General features: G+C 35.4%; 1 protein-coding gene across 2 annotated transcripts in view; it reads right to left on the bottom strand.

The window, feature by feature from the left end:
* LOC145678425 (alpha-1-inhibitor 3-like) overlaps positions 1-18,676 on the bottom strand; it is a 2,648,409-nt gene that overhangs the window by 1,181,169 nt on the left and 1,448,564 nt on the right. For both annotated transcript variants that reach the window (XM_081748543.1, XM_081748544.1), the window contains exon 11: positions 10,606-10,837. In XM_081748543.1, the coding sequence (XP_081604669.1) occupies positions 10,606-10,837 (232 nt within the window). The remainder of the gene's footprint in view (positions 1-10,605; positions 10,838-18,676) is intronic.

The raw sequence follows: 18,676 nt of genomic DNA, 5'->3' as shown, positions 1-18,676 counted from the left end.
AGTCCTAGGCCTGATGTCCCCAGATATCAGGCCCCGAAAGTATAGGGTTGGATCCCTTCTATTCACCAATGAAGCATGGAGTTGCTAGACGTGGGTGGTTGCATTGGAAAGAGTTGATTTCCCCTGACAACACTGGTGATGTCATAAATCAGGCCCGGAGCCCGATGCCCAAGAAATCGGGTCCCAAAGGATGTTCATGCCATATTATCCATGCTTTTTGCTCATAAAAGTAAGTTTCCTTATTATCCTGTCTGAATGTTATTCAACTTAACATTACAAGACAATATTGTGATGCTGAAGTCAGTAAGGAACTGCACAATATATTTCAGATCGAATGTGGGACCCAAATTGATCTCATATTGGTTGAAATTCGAGTCTGTGGCACTTGGTATTTTCTTTGTGTACTTGTTTCGTATTCTCCAGTTTGTAAATACCTTCAGGCAAAGGGAGTTGATATGCTAGCTGCATTCCACATAGTAGAAGGCATCAATAAGGAGTTGAACAAATTGCTTGAAGAAATTGTTGATCAAGGAAAGCAGTTTGCTAACTATGTGAATGAAGTACTCGAAAAATTAAATTATGATGATGAGGTAGTGAACATTTCCGAAGAAACGAGTTCCAGAAAGAAAGTGACTTTTTGACGAAACTATGGCAGACACACAATTACCAGATGAAGCAGGAGTTTTCTGTGTTGGTATATTTCTACCTGTGCTCGACGAAATCCAGGGTAGATTAAATGATAAATTTACAAACAACAAAATAATTAAACTTTTATGCTTCTTGTCTTGATCCTCGCCGATTTACTGATTTACTAAATGGGAGTATTTCAGAAGCTACTTTGCAGGAGGTAGCTGAAACATGTTTAGTTGAGCATGAAAATTTGAAATCTGAATTGTTGAATTTTGCTAAAAAAAAAAAATAATGAAAACTCCAGAAAACTCTGCCAGACTATTGTGATAAAGCAAATGATAAAGACTGTACTGACATAGAACCCGACGTAGATGTTGCAGAATGCCACAGTTCTACTGACACGGGATGTACTTAAACCTGAACTGAGAAAGTGGGGGTGATGTATATATTTCCTGAAAGCTTGGGTCAAGGTAAGATCAAAACCGATTACCAAAATTGAGGAGGTCTCAAGCATTTCGCTTGAGGGCAGCACGTTACTAATTTTTATTAAGACCTTTAAGCGTGTCTTAAGGTCCGTTGCAACCCCGAAAAATCTGAAACGGTGAGACAGATATGAAAACAGAAAAAACGTGTCTTTCATCATTTCAAAAGTATAACGTGTCAAATTGTCCCAGGGCCGCCCGCAGGGTCCGAGACGGGGTCCAACTCAACATTTTTAAATGGAAAGAGGGATCAAGTTGAACATCGTATCAAAGTTGGTGTTAAATATAAAGAGATCAATCAAGTCGCGACTCTCAAAGATAAGCCTGTGCAAAATAGCGGTGGGTCAAAATAACAACACAATCTTCATTGCAAAGGCTATAGCCACTTGTACGTATCTGTAACGGTGGAATAGGTGTAGAAACAAAAACACGGGTATGTCACTATTTCAAAAAGAAAATAATGATTCAAAATAAAAAAAATGTTCCATGTTCCCTCGCAGGGTCCCAGACGGGGTCAAACTCAAAATGTTGAAATAGGAAGGGGTTCAAATTGAGTATCGTATGAAAGCTTATGTTAAGTGAATGAAGAGGAAACAAGTCTCGACTCTTGATTAAAAAAAGTCTATTACCACTTTTATTAATCTGAAACGGTGAGACAGGTGTAAAAAAAACTTAGAGTGTATCAGAGGAAAGAAGAAATATCCCAGTTACAACTGCAGAATCCCAGACGGGGTCCAACTCAAAAGTTCAAGTGCCAAGGGGGTTAAATAAGCACATCATATGAAAGCTCGTGTTAAATGATACAGAATTGGACATTGGACAATTCTCGACTGCCGATAAGCATTACTAAATGGCACGAGTCATTTCCTTTGATACATCCTAGTTTTTGTTTTGTTTCTTTTGTTTTTGCACCTGTCTCACCGCTTCAGATTAATAGGAGTGGCAATAGACTTTTTCGTCAAGAGTCGAGACTTGTTTTCTGTTCTTCCACTTAACATAAGCTTTCAAACGATACTCACCTTAACCCCTTTCCATTTCAACATTTTGAGTTGGACCCCATCTGGGACCCTGTGGGGGACTCTGGGACAATTTATTTTACTTTGATACGTTATACTTTTGAAATGATGAAAGACATGTTTCTCTGTTTTCATATTTTTCCCACCTGTTTCAGATTTTTCGGGGTTGCAACGGACTTTAAGACACGCTTAAAGGTGTTAATAAAAATTAGTAACGTGCTGCCTTCAAGCGAAATGCTTGAAACCTCCCCAATTTGGGAAAAGTTTTTTATCTTAACTTGACCCAAGCTTTCTGGAATGTATATACATCACCTGTATGCGTTCGTCTTAGTCAAATCATATTCTGGAATTATTTATGCTTATGGCCATTGAAAGGGACGTTCTGAAAAGAAAAAAAAAACTCTAATGATAAAATTATCGATGAAATTGGCAAATTTTCTTCTGTCTTTAGAAAAATGCTGCTGTAAACGTTGGTTTGACAAATGAACTTCATTACTCACGTATTTTATAAGAATTGAAAATTGCATCAAAAACATGAATAACAAATGCGTTATCACTGATGTGTATTCAATAAGAATGCGAATTTTTACATCAAAAGTTCGTGTTGTTCGTTCCGTTTTTCTTGCTTGCTTTTGAGAGGATGATTCGTAACTGCTGTTAGGAGGAGAAAAAGTATTTTCGTTCAATTTAATTAGTGTTTAAGAAGTCAACAAGAAATTATTTCTTATCAAACTCAGCTTGCTTTATCAGAAATGTTTTAAAACCGTTTATCTAAAGTTTCTGTTTTTTCAAAATATTAACTTTCTTTTTTTATATATATAATTAAGTTTGTTATAATGTATTCACTCATTTGCATGTACTATTCATGAAAATTAAATTCCTCATAATTTTGAAGATGGAATCGTATCACATTCAGATCTCTTTCAATATAAACAATCGCTGCTCTGAAGGCACATGTGGTGTGGGTTTAGCCATCCAAGTCTCCAACTAAGGGTTCATTCCTAAAACGGCACGACTCCACGCTAGCTCGGTATTCATCAAGGCCCTTAAGCATCATTTTCCGGATTGGTCCTTGTACTCCCAGTCCGCCTCTGACCAGAATTGTACTTTTGCTAGAAGTCAAGATTTTCCTGTGGCTTGCCATAATTTGCTTGCAACAAAGCAGGATGTGCTGGATTATAATAAATTGATTTCAACTTTTTGTTCATGGTTTGGGCATTGACCATTGGGCAACGATACGCTTTCTTCTCGGTTTCATGCTTTGATGCTGATATCGGTGCTAGTACTTCAGAAGGTGTTGCACTATTAAGATTTAAAAGTCATGGACAACCAATCAATTCTTGAGATGTACGTGTTTGACTATGAGCGGTAGTTGTAAAACAATTCCAGCCTTGAGAATTTGTAACTATGTTTGCCCGGACAAGACACATCACAAATTAAATCTACATTATTTGATCCTTTTTTGTTCATTATCGTTGATGTAAACTGTTCTTTCATGATCCCACCTGATTGCGTCATCTTGTTTTAAACGATGAAGTAGTAATTCTGCTTTGTTGGGGTATATTTGTAGTATAACGGTTAAAATTTATTGCTTAATACTACTATCAACATTTGAAACGTTACCATCAAGTTTATCGACATAATTGTAAGTGGAAAAAATTGGGTCTTTTTTCTGTTCTGTATTTCTGTAGTATTATATCGTACTGATTCCAGTTTTCTTCATGACTTGCGTATGATGTATTCAATATAGATTGGATATCATGTTCGAGATTAGATTCACTTTTTTCATTTATCTTAGATGTGGCGTGCATTCGTTAAGACAGTTCTGGTGGCACTAAAGCCATTTTCTTGCTATGGTTCATAATTATTATTGTTTAATCAAAATATTAGAGGACATACTTTCTACAATCAGTGCAAGTAGTGCTTTTAAGAATCCTCCTTTCTGTACAGTTAAATATTTCAGCTTCCTATTCTGTAATTTTCTATTGCCCACGAGGTAGCAGAGCGTGTCCTTGTAAAGTTCCAAATTTCCCTTCTCTGAATTTGTCGGTTGATCTTTGCCTTTTAAGACATTATAACAACATTCACAAAAACTATGGGTTAATGAATCATCTGCACTGGATGCTATCTGCGCGTAGCTTTGTGCAGAAACACGTAGCAGATCAGCATGTTTCAATGTAGGGGATATCGTGATAGACTGTCATTATTTCTCATCCACAATATTTTATACATATTTTGTCAGTACGTAAATGTACAGTAATTATTTAAATCGCCGAGAAAAATATTTGTACGAAATCAAATTTCATCGAGCGTATCTTCTTTAAGATCCATCGGGAAATAGCCGTGTGTATTTTCCGTTGCGTCTTCTTAACTTTCTTGTAGAAACAACGAATATTTAGGCATGATTTGGTAAGTCATGTGTTTGGTTATTGACTTATCATTGGATTTTTAAACAGCATGGAGTAAGAACAGTTTAAACTCATATTTCTATTTGCTTTATTTCGATTAAATACATTTTGGTATGAAAATCACTGTAATTTTTCGATGAAATGATCATTTAGTGAACAAATCAACATCACTACTCACTTCTCGCATATGATTATCAATAATAATCATATGCGGTCCACCTTGAGATTGAAAATCTTTCTGCCATGGAAGTCCTTCGTAAAATTCTGGCTAACCGGCATCGTTAGATGTAGATTTTGTCATTCAGTACTGCACCAGTGCATTTTACAGAGCTACGTATTTATCACACTTGAGAGATTACAGAATACTAATTTCACAAAACACGTTCTACCACCCACTATCTCCAGAGTAAATACATCTAAATGATTGTTTCCACTGTGTATCCATGATGAAAACTAACGCCTTGTTACAAATGAAGTGTATTTAAAAAATTCTTGTTGAATGTCGATGGTTTGTTTATTTTTTATTTGAAAACTTTCACTTTAACATCTTTGATTTAAAAATTCTATTTTTTAGTTTGAAAACTGTTGTTTCAAATTTGATAATTTTTAATTTAAAAAGCATTTTAAATATTATAGTTTGGACATTTTCGTTTACCTTTCTGCTTTCACTGACAGATGTCCAAGAATTAAAAATTGTTTGTTTGTTAGTCGAGTAGCTGGAATCCATATAAATGTTTACCGTGAAACATGTAGTTATTCTTCGTGTAATCTAATTGAGGAATCAATAGAAAATTATTCTTGATACTTTTACTTTGGCTGATTACTTTCAAATCTTTCTTTAATTTTTAAAGCGTATCAAAAAGTTTTCTATCACTAATTAATTTTAAACTTTGATTTTTTTTAGAATTTTTATTTTAAAAAAGATAGTTTGAAAATATTTCAGTATAATATTTTAGTTTGAAAATGTTTAGTTTCAAAAGTTTTCGTTTATTTTTTTTGATTTGAGAATTTTTAGTTTAAAAATTTTGTTTGGAAACGTTGGTTTGGAAATTTCAGTTCGAAATTTTGGTTTGCAATCTTTTTGTTTAAAACCTTTTAGCTTCAAGAATTTTGGGTCAAAAAGTTTAATTCGAGAATTCATCAATTTACTGGAAACAAACCATTTCCTTGAATGTCATGAACTTTGTAGTACAACATTCAGAATTTCCCCCTCATACAGAAAATATGACTAAAAGGAAATTATATATTCGATTCCCAGAGAACATTTACCAAATTTTGTTTTTCCCAATTCATAATTTTAAAGACCGACCCTATATACCCCTCCCAAAAAATGTAAGAGGTGTGTATCAATGTACCTATGTCTTTTGAAAGAAAATTGGCTCCTATATTCAACTATATATTCATATAACGTGACAAATCCTCATGAAAAATTCGCTCAATTAAATTAGGGGATAAATTAGCTCAATAATCTACCACTGGTACAACATACTGCTTCTGTATATAATTTTGGCAATTTTTACCCATAGGAGGGAGAAAACCAGAATCAATCAATTTTACAGAAAAAAGTATATTCGTGTCCTACAGAACATTTATCAAATTTTGTTTTTCGACAATTTCCAAATTTCAAGGGAAGTCATATGTACCCTTCCCTAAGATTGGGAAAGGAGCATCAATAAACCCATGTATTGTGAAAGGGTTTACTTAACTATATAACCACGACAATGTGTTAAATGCTCATCAAGGAAGATAAATTAGGTCAATGACCGATCACGTGACGAATACGTTGCCATACTAATATTTGACAAGTTTTTTCCCACAGAAGGTAATAAGGAGAACTACTCAAATTTACAGTGGTATATATTTGACTATCAGGAAAACATTTACCATGTTTATTGACAATTCCCAAATTTGAAAGGTGAACCAATGTACTCCTTCCAAAAACTTAGTGAATCACCTCAATGTACCTGTGTTTTATAAAAGTGAATGGAATCCTATACCCAACTTCATCAAAAGCCTCCAAAGTTTGAATTTTTGGCAATTTTATACCCATGAAAGGAAACAAGACGGACCATACAAATTTACCGTGTATATGTTAGGGTTTTAAAAAATATTCACCAATTATTGCTTTGTTTTTAAATTCCCAAAATTTAAAGGGTATTCCTAGGTACTCGTCCCAAAATTTAGGGAATGAGCATATGGGTGAGCACTTGTACTCACCCATATGTACATATAAGGTAATAAGGCCTCATCAAAGGTCAGACATTTGATAAAATACGTTAAACATTTCCGAAATTTACATTATGTGAACAAAGATGAAAGTGGAACATGTTTTCAGAATTATATATTGAGAGGTGTATAAGTCAGATTTGCAGTTGCCAAAGAATAATAAACATTAATTCTTATTTTAAGTAGAATTTTGTTTTATCATTTGTAGAGACATTTTTCTAACAGCTGCTACAATTGCAGCCCTATATTAAATATCCTATTAACATTACCTATTACACATATATTATCAGCATATGTACCTTTAAGTACTAAGGTACAGGTTAAATGAATAAACTAAACTAAGTACTTCTGCATTTTTGGAATGGGTGAGTACACATTAATGAATTAGACAAAATTTCAATTTAATTTGAAATAATATAAAAATTGTTTTCTATTTAAAAAATGATTTATGAATGTAGATGTTGGCTTTGAAGACGGCTCAATGACAATCGTACTTTCATTAGTAGTGCTCCTAACATGTATAAAGCTAGAGATGCTTATTTTATTTGTGCTTTATAGATTATTAAAACTAAACTACAGCCTCTGCTGGTTTTAACGTCAATCGCTTTCTTCACGAACAGATCCCTGCTTTCATTACTCTAAACATGGAGACTATAATATTACGACTCAGCAAGTAGTGTTTATGTAATATGTATCATTATCAACTAGCATTCAATTCGTTCAACAGTTTTAAAACGAACAACGAACTTGTACTGTGCATTTTAACATTTAACGATTCCTTGGGCCTTAGAGTGCTTGTAGAACACCAATTATTTTGCCTATGAAGAATATGTTAGATATGTTAATTTTATATAGTTTCATCAAAATTGGTTTTCGCAGCATACCTAGTGATTCTAGTCGGATTTAGATGCCTACTCAAGCAGTTGGTTCTATATGTCTTTATCAGTCATAGTATATTTAATAAAGGGATCTAGTTGGCAAAATGGCACAGTGGTAGAGCATTTACCTATGCCATAATTAATTCCTGCTTTGATACACTGCTACGCGAGTTTGTGGAATCAACATCTTATTGTGAACTTACCCGTTTCGTTCTACATTCTCAGTACTCCAATTACTTCGAAATCATTCACTTTCATTAATTTACCAGTGTTCTTTAGTCAAAAGTGCATTGCCGTGGGACATAAAACTTGAAATTTTATTTCATTACTCATTCAATAAGTTTTTTATTCGCTGATTAATTTTCTGTTTAAGCATACCTAAAGTAATAAAGAAGTGATAACATTTATCAACACTAGCGGATCCAGGAGGATCTTTTGGGGGAGGGGGAAGCGGTTCTCTTCCTGGAAGATGAGCGTAGCCATAAGGTGACCAGAAATTTACTTTTGGCCATAAGTAAATTTAGGCATAAGAATGACCAAAAATCGGACGCATATGAATGCGGGACTGGAGGGAGTTGTAGTTAAACCTGATTCCCAAATTCCATTTTGGGGCCCGAATTTTATTTAATGAAAGTATATTCTTTCTGTAGATTTAAATTAAATATGCACTTTCGTTTAGGAGACATGGCGGTGTCATGATTCACTAGTCACCGCAATATATCAGATGCGCTGTCTTGCACAGTACTTGCACAAAAGTAAATACTGTGTTGACAATAGCATTCATTTTAACGAAAGAGTGTACGATTTGCTCTAATCATTTATATTTTGTATAACAATTGCGGAACAGCAGTTGAAACAAAAATATTTAAAAAAAGACAGACTCGGTGTACGCAAAAATAGATAACAAAATATATATACATAAAGAATAATACAAAACGTCAACAAATAACAAAAGACATCATATTTCTATGTACATTTCTTGGTAGCTTAAAAAAATACAATAATTATAAAGTGATGTTTAATAGTATATGGCACACAGTGTTCCAAACGGGCCAAAATATAGGGAAGCAATCTTTACCTATTGCTTTCATTTCTGTTTATATCAGATATACTAATTCAAAAAATTGAAAACTGAAAAAAAAAATATTCAAACTGAACTCTAAGGATGTTTAGTGGCTCCGTGATTATTCCCAGTGGTAGTGATTGCCAGAACATGAATTTCGTGCCTTTCCCCCGAAATAAGAATGTTATGGTTATTGCCTTAAAAGAACTGGCCTTCGCATTCAAGGGCACAGATCAGGTACAGGAGAATGAAATGGATACGCTTTCTACATAATACTAATCATCACTGCCTTTAAGCCTTGTACTGTACTACTAACAGGAACCCAGAGCGATGGTTTGAAGTTAAACTACAGCAATAACATATAAAGAAATGAATTGTGAATATAAATCCTATATATTGCAATACTTCTTAACCATATAAATCACTACGAAGGTAAATGCACAATTTATTCAATAAAATACACTAAATAACGAATAACAAAAATATCAATACCAAGCTTTCTCTTACACAAACTCAACAGAAATTTGGTCGGATCTAGCACGAAATGTATATTAATTTTACATGAATTAAAATTATACTATAGAATCACAATGTAAGCCATTATAATGTATAAGTAGTAAAAAAAGAAAAAAAACAAAGATTAGCAAAGTCTACAACAAAATGAACGAAAGATTAGAAATGTAAAACCAAAGTGATGTTTCCGTACATTACAGCACACAAACTATATTTTCTAAAACATACCGACTGGTGATATTATTTGGCAATATCAGATATTCAAAAAAAGGGAAATTAACATTTAATTTTGAAAAATTCTCACCTTTAAATGAAAGTACCAACAGAGTACCCCTTTTCTTTCCCCATCTTTACCCCCATTTTACTAAAGTATCAAAAAACGTTGAAACGCGTGTCAAATTATTTAAAATGAGAAATCCAAATACCAAATTTCAAGTCTCCATCAGTTATTCACTCAGACTTCGTCTTTTATATAACAGCTTCCTTGTGTTATTTCCCAAGGAAAGATGAATTGCCGTTAAAAGTAACAATAAGTCCTGGTCTCTTCCTAATGTTTCCGTGTTTGAACCCCAAAATCACCGCTGTCTTTGTTGATCTAGTAGCTAGCGAACGCATCTTTAATCTTTTGATGCATTGAGTTCTGTGGTTTGATTCCTGGTGAGTGACATCGAACGCACTATAGTGGTTTAGACCCAACTTTAAACTCTAGTTCTGGTTCTGTAAAGCACCGCATTTGACAAACAACGTACATACATATCAACCAATCAACTATCCGGAAAGTCTCAGATTCAGAGAGGTTTCCGATAAGGAGCGCTGAAGATTCTATATTTCTCTTTATTCAAGATAAAGGTACTTGAAGTTTCGGGACCTGAATTCCATTTCCATATCCTTTTTCTAGGACACAGTTTTAAAATATATCCTTTTAGTTCAAACAGTGAGGCGTCTTACCCTCCTTCGTGCAGCTGTTCGTCCAACGAATGAATCACATTCTCGGCAGTGTTTTTCAAACTATAGGCCTACTATTTAAAATTTGACATAATATCGTGTACGCTATACTTACAAGAGAATATAATAGTCTCAGACTTCAATAAGCAAAAATAGAGATTAAAATATAGTACATTAGAAACATTTGAAGACAATAATGTCTTTTTATATTACAAAGAAAAATGTTATTTATTGCAAAATGAAACACAGGCAGCGAATGACAGCTAGCATTGTTTCTCTAAATGAAGAAGGAAAACAAACTTTTTAGTATTCACTGCACATATTACACATACTTTCAAATTATTTTGTTCTATATAAAGATGTAAAGTCTAAAATTTCTCATTCAATGAAATTTCAGTTTAGAAGAAAGAATAATGAAACAAATTATTCATTCACATTACTTACTATTTAAACAATAAATTTGAGAATCTTCCTGCCGTGGAGGAGAATTCTTATCAATCTCGAAACGATTTAAACTTCTGAACACGTTTTGTTTGTTCGTGCTTTTATCTGAACCCAAGAAAGTTACACTTGTATCTATAGCATCAATCGCACAAAGAGACTTTGGTGCTGCAGAAATTTGAAAATGTACTTTTTCTCCAGGGTACTGTCGTATTTCAGACCACTTAGCTTTCACCTGCGAAAAACGAAATGTTGTTTTAAATTTAAAAGGATAATCTCATAAAGGCAGAGTAATAATTCACAGCATAATTAATTGAATGATAAATGAATCCTATCAATGCTTCAAGTACAAAAACTAGAATTTTAAATTGAAGTATTGGAAAAGAGTGTCGTTGCTTGAACAACACCAAAACGTAAGAATTGGGCATAAAATCTTTTTAACAACCTTCAGTTGCCCATCCTAATTCTCTGTGCATTTATCGATTCCTATGTTGATGATGCAACAATGTTTCTCATGACATGATACATTTTGATATTTCATAACGTATATACAAAAAATACACTTGAAATGTTATTTATTATAAGGTAACAGAATATTAAACACGTAAAATGAGTATTTTGAAGTAGTAAGCAATTTATCGAATTGTTAAATGTTCGTTTCTTTTTGTTTTTTCTGCAATACCTTGTGATCAGTTGGAACAAATGTCAATGGCCTGCCTTCATTGTAAAACTAATAATAATTAAACTGAAAGCATACGAATAACATCCGGGAAATATGTATCTAAGAAGTCTATCAGTTGATTTCATAGGTTTAAAATGGGTGCAAATTAAGGCTAATATTTTTAAGACCTGGCGATACCTTATAGCGCGTAGACATTGTCGGCATATGATATGACAACATTGATTCCTTTTGAAGTCAACCTTTTCATCTCAGAAAGGTGAGTTGTATCTTTGTATCTGAGAAGTGTGAGTTGTCTATCAGTATCGTCGTGTTATCAGATGAACAGTAACAATACCGTCCAAGGATTGAGGCTATCAATTTATAGTAGTGTAAAGCTAGGGTATTCGAAAGTAATCCTTAGACTATTCTAACTGAGCGTTTATGGTAGTCTTTGACATTGACGGAAGTTTTTGTTGTTGTTATTTTTGTTGTTGCCATGATCTTAGAGGTGTTTTTGAGTGTAATATGACGTGACGTCATGAATCACGTGACATGACGACATTGTCAGATATATACCATGATCTCCAATGCCTTAAACATTCTTCTGGGGGTTATTGATCTGATAATGAAGATATTCTTCGCCTCGTAGGGGTTAAATGATTTTGGACGCTGGTCTCCCTTATTCATACTCTTGATATGTGAGTACTAGAGTATTATATATTTTTGGCATTCATTGTCCACTTCTCTGGCCCATCGAATTTAAAGGATGTCTCTGGTCCCTTTAAGACTTTAAATTATTTTTATGTTATTGAAGCGATTTTAGACGGTGTGCTTGGTTCTTAGTAACCCTCTTGATAACACGAGTACTAGAATAATACTATATATATATATATATATATATATATATATATATATATATATATATATATATATATATATATATATAGGTAATCATTGTCTCCGTCTCTTCACCCACCATGTACCCGTCCCCCGTGAAAGAGAAGAGTAGAATTTGATTATTTGGGCAGGAAATGACCTTTCTGGCCACTGCCTACCCGTTCTCCTTGGAAGAAGGGGTAAAGTTTTGGTAGCGACTGATCATTCTCTCTTTACGCACCACACATGCGTGTGTTTTATAGTTTTCGTTCTTTTGTTACGTCATACACTTACATAGTTGTCATGATATAACGGATGGTTTGAATTTAATTTGTGTAATAGTGATACTGAAGGGACCTCGCGATTGAGGTCGAGGTTTAAGTCGCGGTCGCTACCACGATACTGGTACAAACACATGGATTCAAATGGGTAAGCGCATGCCAAAGATGTACGCTACATCGCAACCTAGAGGTCGACCGGTAGGGCTAGTGGGGGGACCCAGAACCCAGTCATTTCAAATTGCTGCAAAAGTTTATATTTTGGCTTCATATTAAAACTTTGGCTACAATTAACAATCTCAGTCCTAGTGGACAATGATCATCCCTCGGGAGGCTCTCTAGGTACGTATAAGGGCTACCGCCCTCTTTGCGGAAAAGGCAAACATATTGATATTCTTGTAGCTTTCGAATATTTCGTCTATTTCAAAGACTTTTTGGCTTCATGTTAAAGATTTAGCTCCAAATGAAAATTTCAGTCCAAGTGAACAGTGCTCATCCCTTTGTGGGGCTCTCTAAGTAGAGAGTGATACGACCTAATTTTAGGGAAAGGCAAAAGTATTGATATTGTTGTAGCTTTCAAATTTTTCGTCCTTTTTAAAAACATTTTTCTTTTCATATTAGAGTTTCGGCTCCAAATGATAATTTCAGTCCGAGTGGGCAATAATCATCTCCTCGGGGAGGGGCTCTCTGGGTTAGGGATGGCCACATCCGGATAATTTTTTATTCGGATATCGGATAGAAACTTATCCGGATTTGCAATATCCGGATGACGGATAAGAAAACGGATAACGGATAATATTCGGATAACGCATAATATCCGGATGACGGATAAAGGATAATATTTGGATAACGGATAATATCCGGATAACGGATAATATCCGGATAACGTTTAATATCCGGATGACGGATAACGGTTAATATCCAGATAACGTTTAATATTCGAATGACGGATAATATCCGGTTGGCGGATAAGGATTATATTCGGATAACATAATATCCGAATGACGGATAACGGATAATATGGGAATAACAGATAATATCCGGATAAGGGATAATGTCCAGCTAACGGACAATATCCGGATGACGAACAATATCCGGATAACGGATAATATCCGAATAACTAAATATCAAGATAGCGAATAATATCCGGATGATGGGAAATTTCCTGATAAAGGAAATAATTTTTTAACAGTTCACAAAAGAGAGGGACATACAAGCCTTTGTACTCACAGAAGTGTATTCAATACTAAACCAGTTGAGAATGCTCCACAAAGAGCATTGCCAGAACGAACTTAAAACTAATTATTCTTCCTTATTAACTTCTACAGGCTTGATATCAATTGTTTTATGTACATTATTATTATGCTCATTAAACAATTCTTGTAATATATCTATCCATTTATAACTTCCTTGAGAACTAATCTTTTCCCACATCTTTTCTTTAAGAATTCTATTAAAACGTTCTACGATACGTTGTTTTATGAGGACAACAAACATTACAAATACATTTCGCAAATATGCAAAATACTGCAAAGTATAATAACAATTACACATATATATTATTTTATGTTGATATTTTTCGCGGTGTGCATATTGTGTTCCGTTAGAAACAAAGAGCAATAACATTTTTTAATTAAGTTGCCCGTGTTTAACACACAGATTTTCTTGGTGAATTTTATGATCAACATGTAAGACGACTGATTGAAGTATATGAAATTAATCATTATATTGCTCAAAATTGAAAAATTCGCAAAATATTCTTTTCTCTTTATCAGTTATGGTTCCGAGGTATGGCCCCTTAAATTTTCCGAAATCCGAACTCCTTTGGCCAATATCTGTCGAACGGTGGCCTGTTGGCCAGTGGCTACCTATTACTATTTGGTACCAAAATGTTCATCATCCTCTTAGATATTGATCAACTCAACATATTGATGATCTCTCTATGACTTACGGTTCCCGAGATATGGCTCCTTAAATCTCCAGAAATCGGAAAATTTTTGGCCAATATCTCAGAACGGTAAGTCATAGTGAGATCGTGTTGGTGTTGATCAATACCTAAGAGAATGATAAACATTCTGGTACCAAAGGTAAGCGGTGGCCACTTGGACACTGACAATCAGTTACTATTTAGAACCAAAATGTTCAACATCCTCTTAGGTATTGATCAACACCAATATTACATTGCGTTACCTGAGATATGGCTCGTAAAATCTCCCGAAATCGGAACATTTTTGGCCAATATCTCGGAAACGGTAAAAGTGACTCGAAAAGTTGCATCACTTTCTCAGAAAGTTTTTGGTGCTCTATCGAAAGGAGGACTCAAAATTGAAAAAAATTGAAGATAAGAGACAGATAGACACACACAGAGAGACAGATAATTCAGTAACGAACTCTTTTAAATTCGTTAAATATGATAAGGCCAGTGTTAATTTATTTTTGAAGTGTACTTCCTCTTAAAATATTTTCTAGCAACTTCGTAATTTTCCTCATTTCTTAGAATTTGACAAAAAAAAAAAAAAGATGGGAAAGGAAGCTATTTGCCAATAGAAAGTTTCTTAAGCAAGCTTATACCCTCTTAACTTTCGGATAAATAATCATTTGTGTGTCTGTTGATCTCTATTCCTCGATAACTCCCGTAAAACTTATCCGATGACCCTCCAAACTTCAGAAATAATTCTATTGTTTGGCCAATAGTATTTTTATTGCAGGCGGAAGTGATAGAAATTTCCTACTACTTCCAGTTTTAATATTAATTTCCATAGAGCAATAATGGTAAGAGAGAGAGCGAGAAATTACTTTTTTTCAACATATGGACTCAGTTTCAACGTTGGGGGGCGCGGTGGCTTAGTGGTAGAGCGTTCACCTCCGGTGCTTGGGGTTCCTGGTTCGATCCCAGCCCGCGCCGTGTGAATTTTGTGGTGGACAAACACCGTGCTCGTGGGTTTTCTCGGGTTTCTCCCGTTTCCACCCACTTTCTTCATTCCACCATTTCACTCATCTCTCATCATCACCGTCTCCTTTAGCCTAACCGGCATAACCGTGGGACGTAAAACTTAAAGATTTCATTTCATTTTCCATTTCAGTTTCAACGTCGCAAGAATAGGTATCAGCTTGATCTTTATTCCTGATTTCAAACCGAGTGTAAGGCAGACGGTGGCTCAGTGTTAGAGCGTTTACCTCCAGTAAGTGGGGTCCTTATTTCGATCTCCGGCCAAGCAAGTTTGTGCTGAAAAGCATCACGTACGTAGGTAAGTAGAGTAGTCTGCGTTTCTCTACCACTTTCAATTAATGTTTCTACCTTTTTCAATTAGTTTCTGTATTTACATTCTGGGTACACTATGTACACCTTGTCTCAAAAAGGTTGAGCGCATTCTTTATTGGTGTTTTGAGGCAAAAATTTTCTGAGTCCAGTTTCGGGTATCTTCGGGAAAAAGTAAGCCAGGTTCGAACCTCCAAGCCAGCCTTTGCAATCGGGAAAAAGTTTGCAGATGTGTTTTTCTTCTTTTAAATATAATAAGACTTGTTACCAAGTGTTTAAAAAAGCAACATTGATTGAAATACTTAATGATACAATATTTCGAAACGTTTTATTAATGTGAGCACATACTTGTTTGTCATTTAGCTCTCTATACGTAATGGAGCATTTAAATACGTTAAAGAATCTTTCCATATGTAAAAGAGTGCTCAAAGTTAAGAAATAGAACATAATTATCGCCTGAGTACTAAAATAAAAGTCAAAGTAGAACAGAAACAGCGTTTGTAATGGATATGAATGTCATAATTATCTTGAGATCCATTATACATCGCTAGAAGCTTAGTTCTAGAAATCCTTGTGTTAGCTCATTGGTAAGCTGTCGGATTTCAAATCATAAGGTTGTGAGTTCGAATCCCATCTGTGTCAATACTTTTTTTAAAATTATATTTTCCGCAATGCATGAAAAATTATATAAAATAATTACATTAAAATACATAAGTTGTTTATATATAACATAATAGTTGCAGAACATAGTAATTATTATGTTTAAAATATAACATCTGAGATAATTTTCACAGTAGGTCGTTATTATATATGAGAATGTTAAATACAAGTTAGGAAAATCGTTTAATAGCAATAAATAAGTTATGTAGTGTATTTATTTGCAGCTATTTGTCATACAGATTTAACTTCTCAATATTCTCATTACAGTATGTTATTTATATTCGTGAAATACAGTATATTCCTACGGATATAGAAAGTGTATAAACAGAGTATCCAAAGTCGTATCCTGCTTCAAGACACATAACTTTTCCCGATCCCCTTAACGTCACGGGAAGAAACACAAATTCTCTTTAGAACGGAATGTCGTTACTTAGAGTCTCATTCGAATACGTTGAATATGCTTTTGTGTATTCATCTCTCTCTCTCTCTCTTTGGCTTTGTTTATGTGTGTGTGTGTGTGTGTGTGTTGCGGAATATCCCAAGTTGAATACAACATTTGCAAAGTATATGAGCATCATTGTCATCGAATACCAGAAATTGAAAGTCGTGTTTCTTCAGGTTAGGTTTGCGTGTTCATGTTAGCTCACTGGTAGAGTACGGACTTGCCACTGAAGGGGCTTGAGTTCAAAGCCTACAGCTAATTATCATTCTTTTGTTAGTAGGGTTGCACAGAAATCGGATACAAGGAGTGGTTTACTTCTAGAAATATTTTCAGAAGCGTTTAGGTAGCCCTGAAAAGGGCTGTTTTCGGGAGTTAAGGCGGGGACATTAATATTGTGTCCAAGACCCTTCTGAATTTATTACACGCTCCATTCTTCTGGGCATGGAATCTATTACATGGGTGACAAATCTATCTCCTTCCCCTACCTCCAGCCATGCTTCGGAAACAAGATGCCACAGGTCATCCTGAGTTCTTGGTGGATCTGCCTCAGGCCAACTTTCCCTTAGAGTACGCTTCACTTCTGCTCACATATTTTCCATGAGATTGAGGTCTGCTCCACGAGGCGGCCAGTCGATTAAATCAATCTCAGGGTGCCCTGCGAACCATTCCTGAACCACACTGGAATTATGTATTGGCGACTGGTATTGCTGGAACTGAATTACACCATCAGGCTGAAATACTCGTACAGATGGCATCATGATATTACTGATAATGTCTAAGTACTGAGCATTGTCCAGATGTCCTTCAATTCTATGAAGCTGTCCTGCTCCGCGACTGGAAATCCAACCCCAACATAAAATAGATACATGGCCACTGCGATTGCAAGCAGCCACATATCCATGGTCATATCGGGTGCCTCTCGGACGATACAAAAAACGGCGTCCCTCCTTTGATGTTGTGAATATGGATTCATCTGAGAAAACTACGTTTTCCCAATTGAGACCCACATTCGCCTGTGCAAACGCGAGACGGTAAATTTTGTGGTCGTCTGAGAGTTTTTCCTTCACGGCAGCAACACGGCCACGTAACCCAGCATGACGAAACCTTCGCAGAGCTCTATGCTTACTACCAGGAAAGGGAGAAGCTTCCCTTATCTGTCTAGACGTCCTTAGTGGGTCTAACCGGGCTTCCTTTACTAATCTCGCATCTTGGGCTTCGGTTGACACATGCGGACGACCAGGAGATCGTAAATTACCAGTCTGACCTGTAGCACCATATTTCCGAATCCATTGCCTTCCTGTAGAGGCCGGGACACCTACTCGCCTGCTAGCTGCAGTTGCAGAATAACCTTCCAACTCCCATAAAGTAATTACTGCTGTACGTCTATCCATAGTTACCAATGTTCTGAGCTGTGAGAAGAAAGCAATAGGTAAAAGCTAGTACCTGACGTGTGATTGGTTACTTGCACGACACGCCTATTGTGGGGAACAGCGTTGCCAGATCTAGCATAATGATGCTAGATCTAGCATAATTTGCATGTCTCTAGCACCTAGCATCTTGCTTTTAGCATCCTGCCCAAATCTAGCACAATTTCAGCAAGTTATCAGAAAGCCGTAAAACCTGGAGAAGTTGGTCGTGGGAAGAAAAAGAACGGCAGAAATGTATCCTCTTCCATTGATTCATACACTCGGTAAACCATACAGGCAGTCTTATTTTCCTAAGTAAGTTCGGAACGGCTTTGGGCTTTTTTTTGTGGCTCCACCCAGGGTTTTCTAATCCTTTAACTCCGAGGCATGGGCGGAGCTATGGGGGTCATTCTCCCCCCAACTTTTTGACAACTTCACCATCTTTACTTCTGACTTCATGATCATATTTATTCCTGAAATGACAGCTCCGAG

The sequence above is a fragment of the Thermobia domestica genome, chromosome 2 (genome assembly GCF_964235325.1).
Source record: "Thermobia domestica chromosome 2, izTheDome1.hap1.1, whole genome shotgun sequence".
Lineage (NCBI taxonomy): Eukaryota > Metazoa > Arthropoda > Insecta > Zygentoma > Lepismatidae > Thermobia > Thermobia domestica.
Note: the sequence above shows the minus strand (reverse complement) of the source record. Positions and strands in the feature narration are given on the sequence as shown.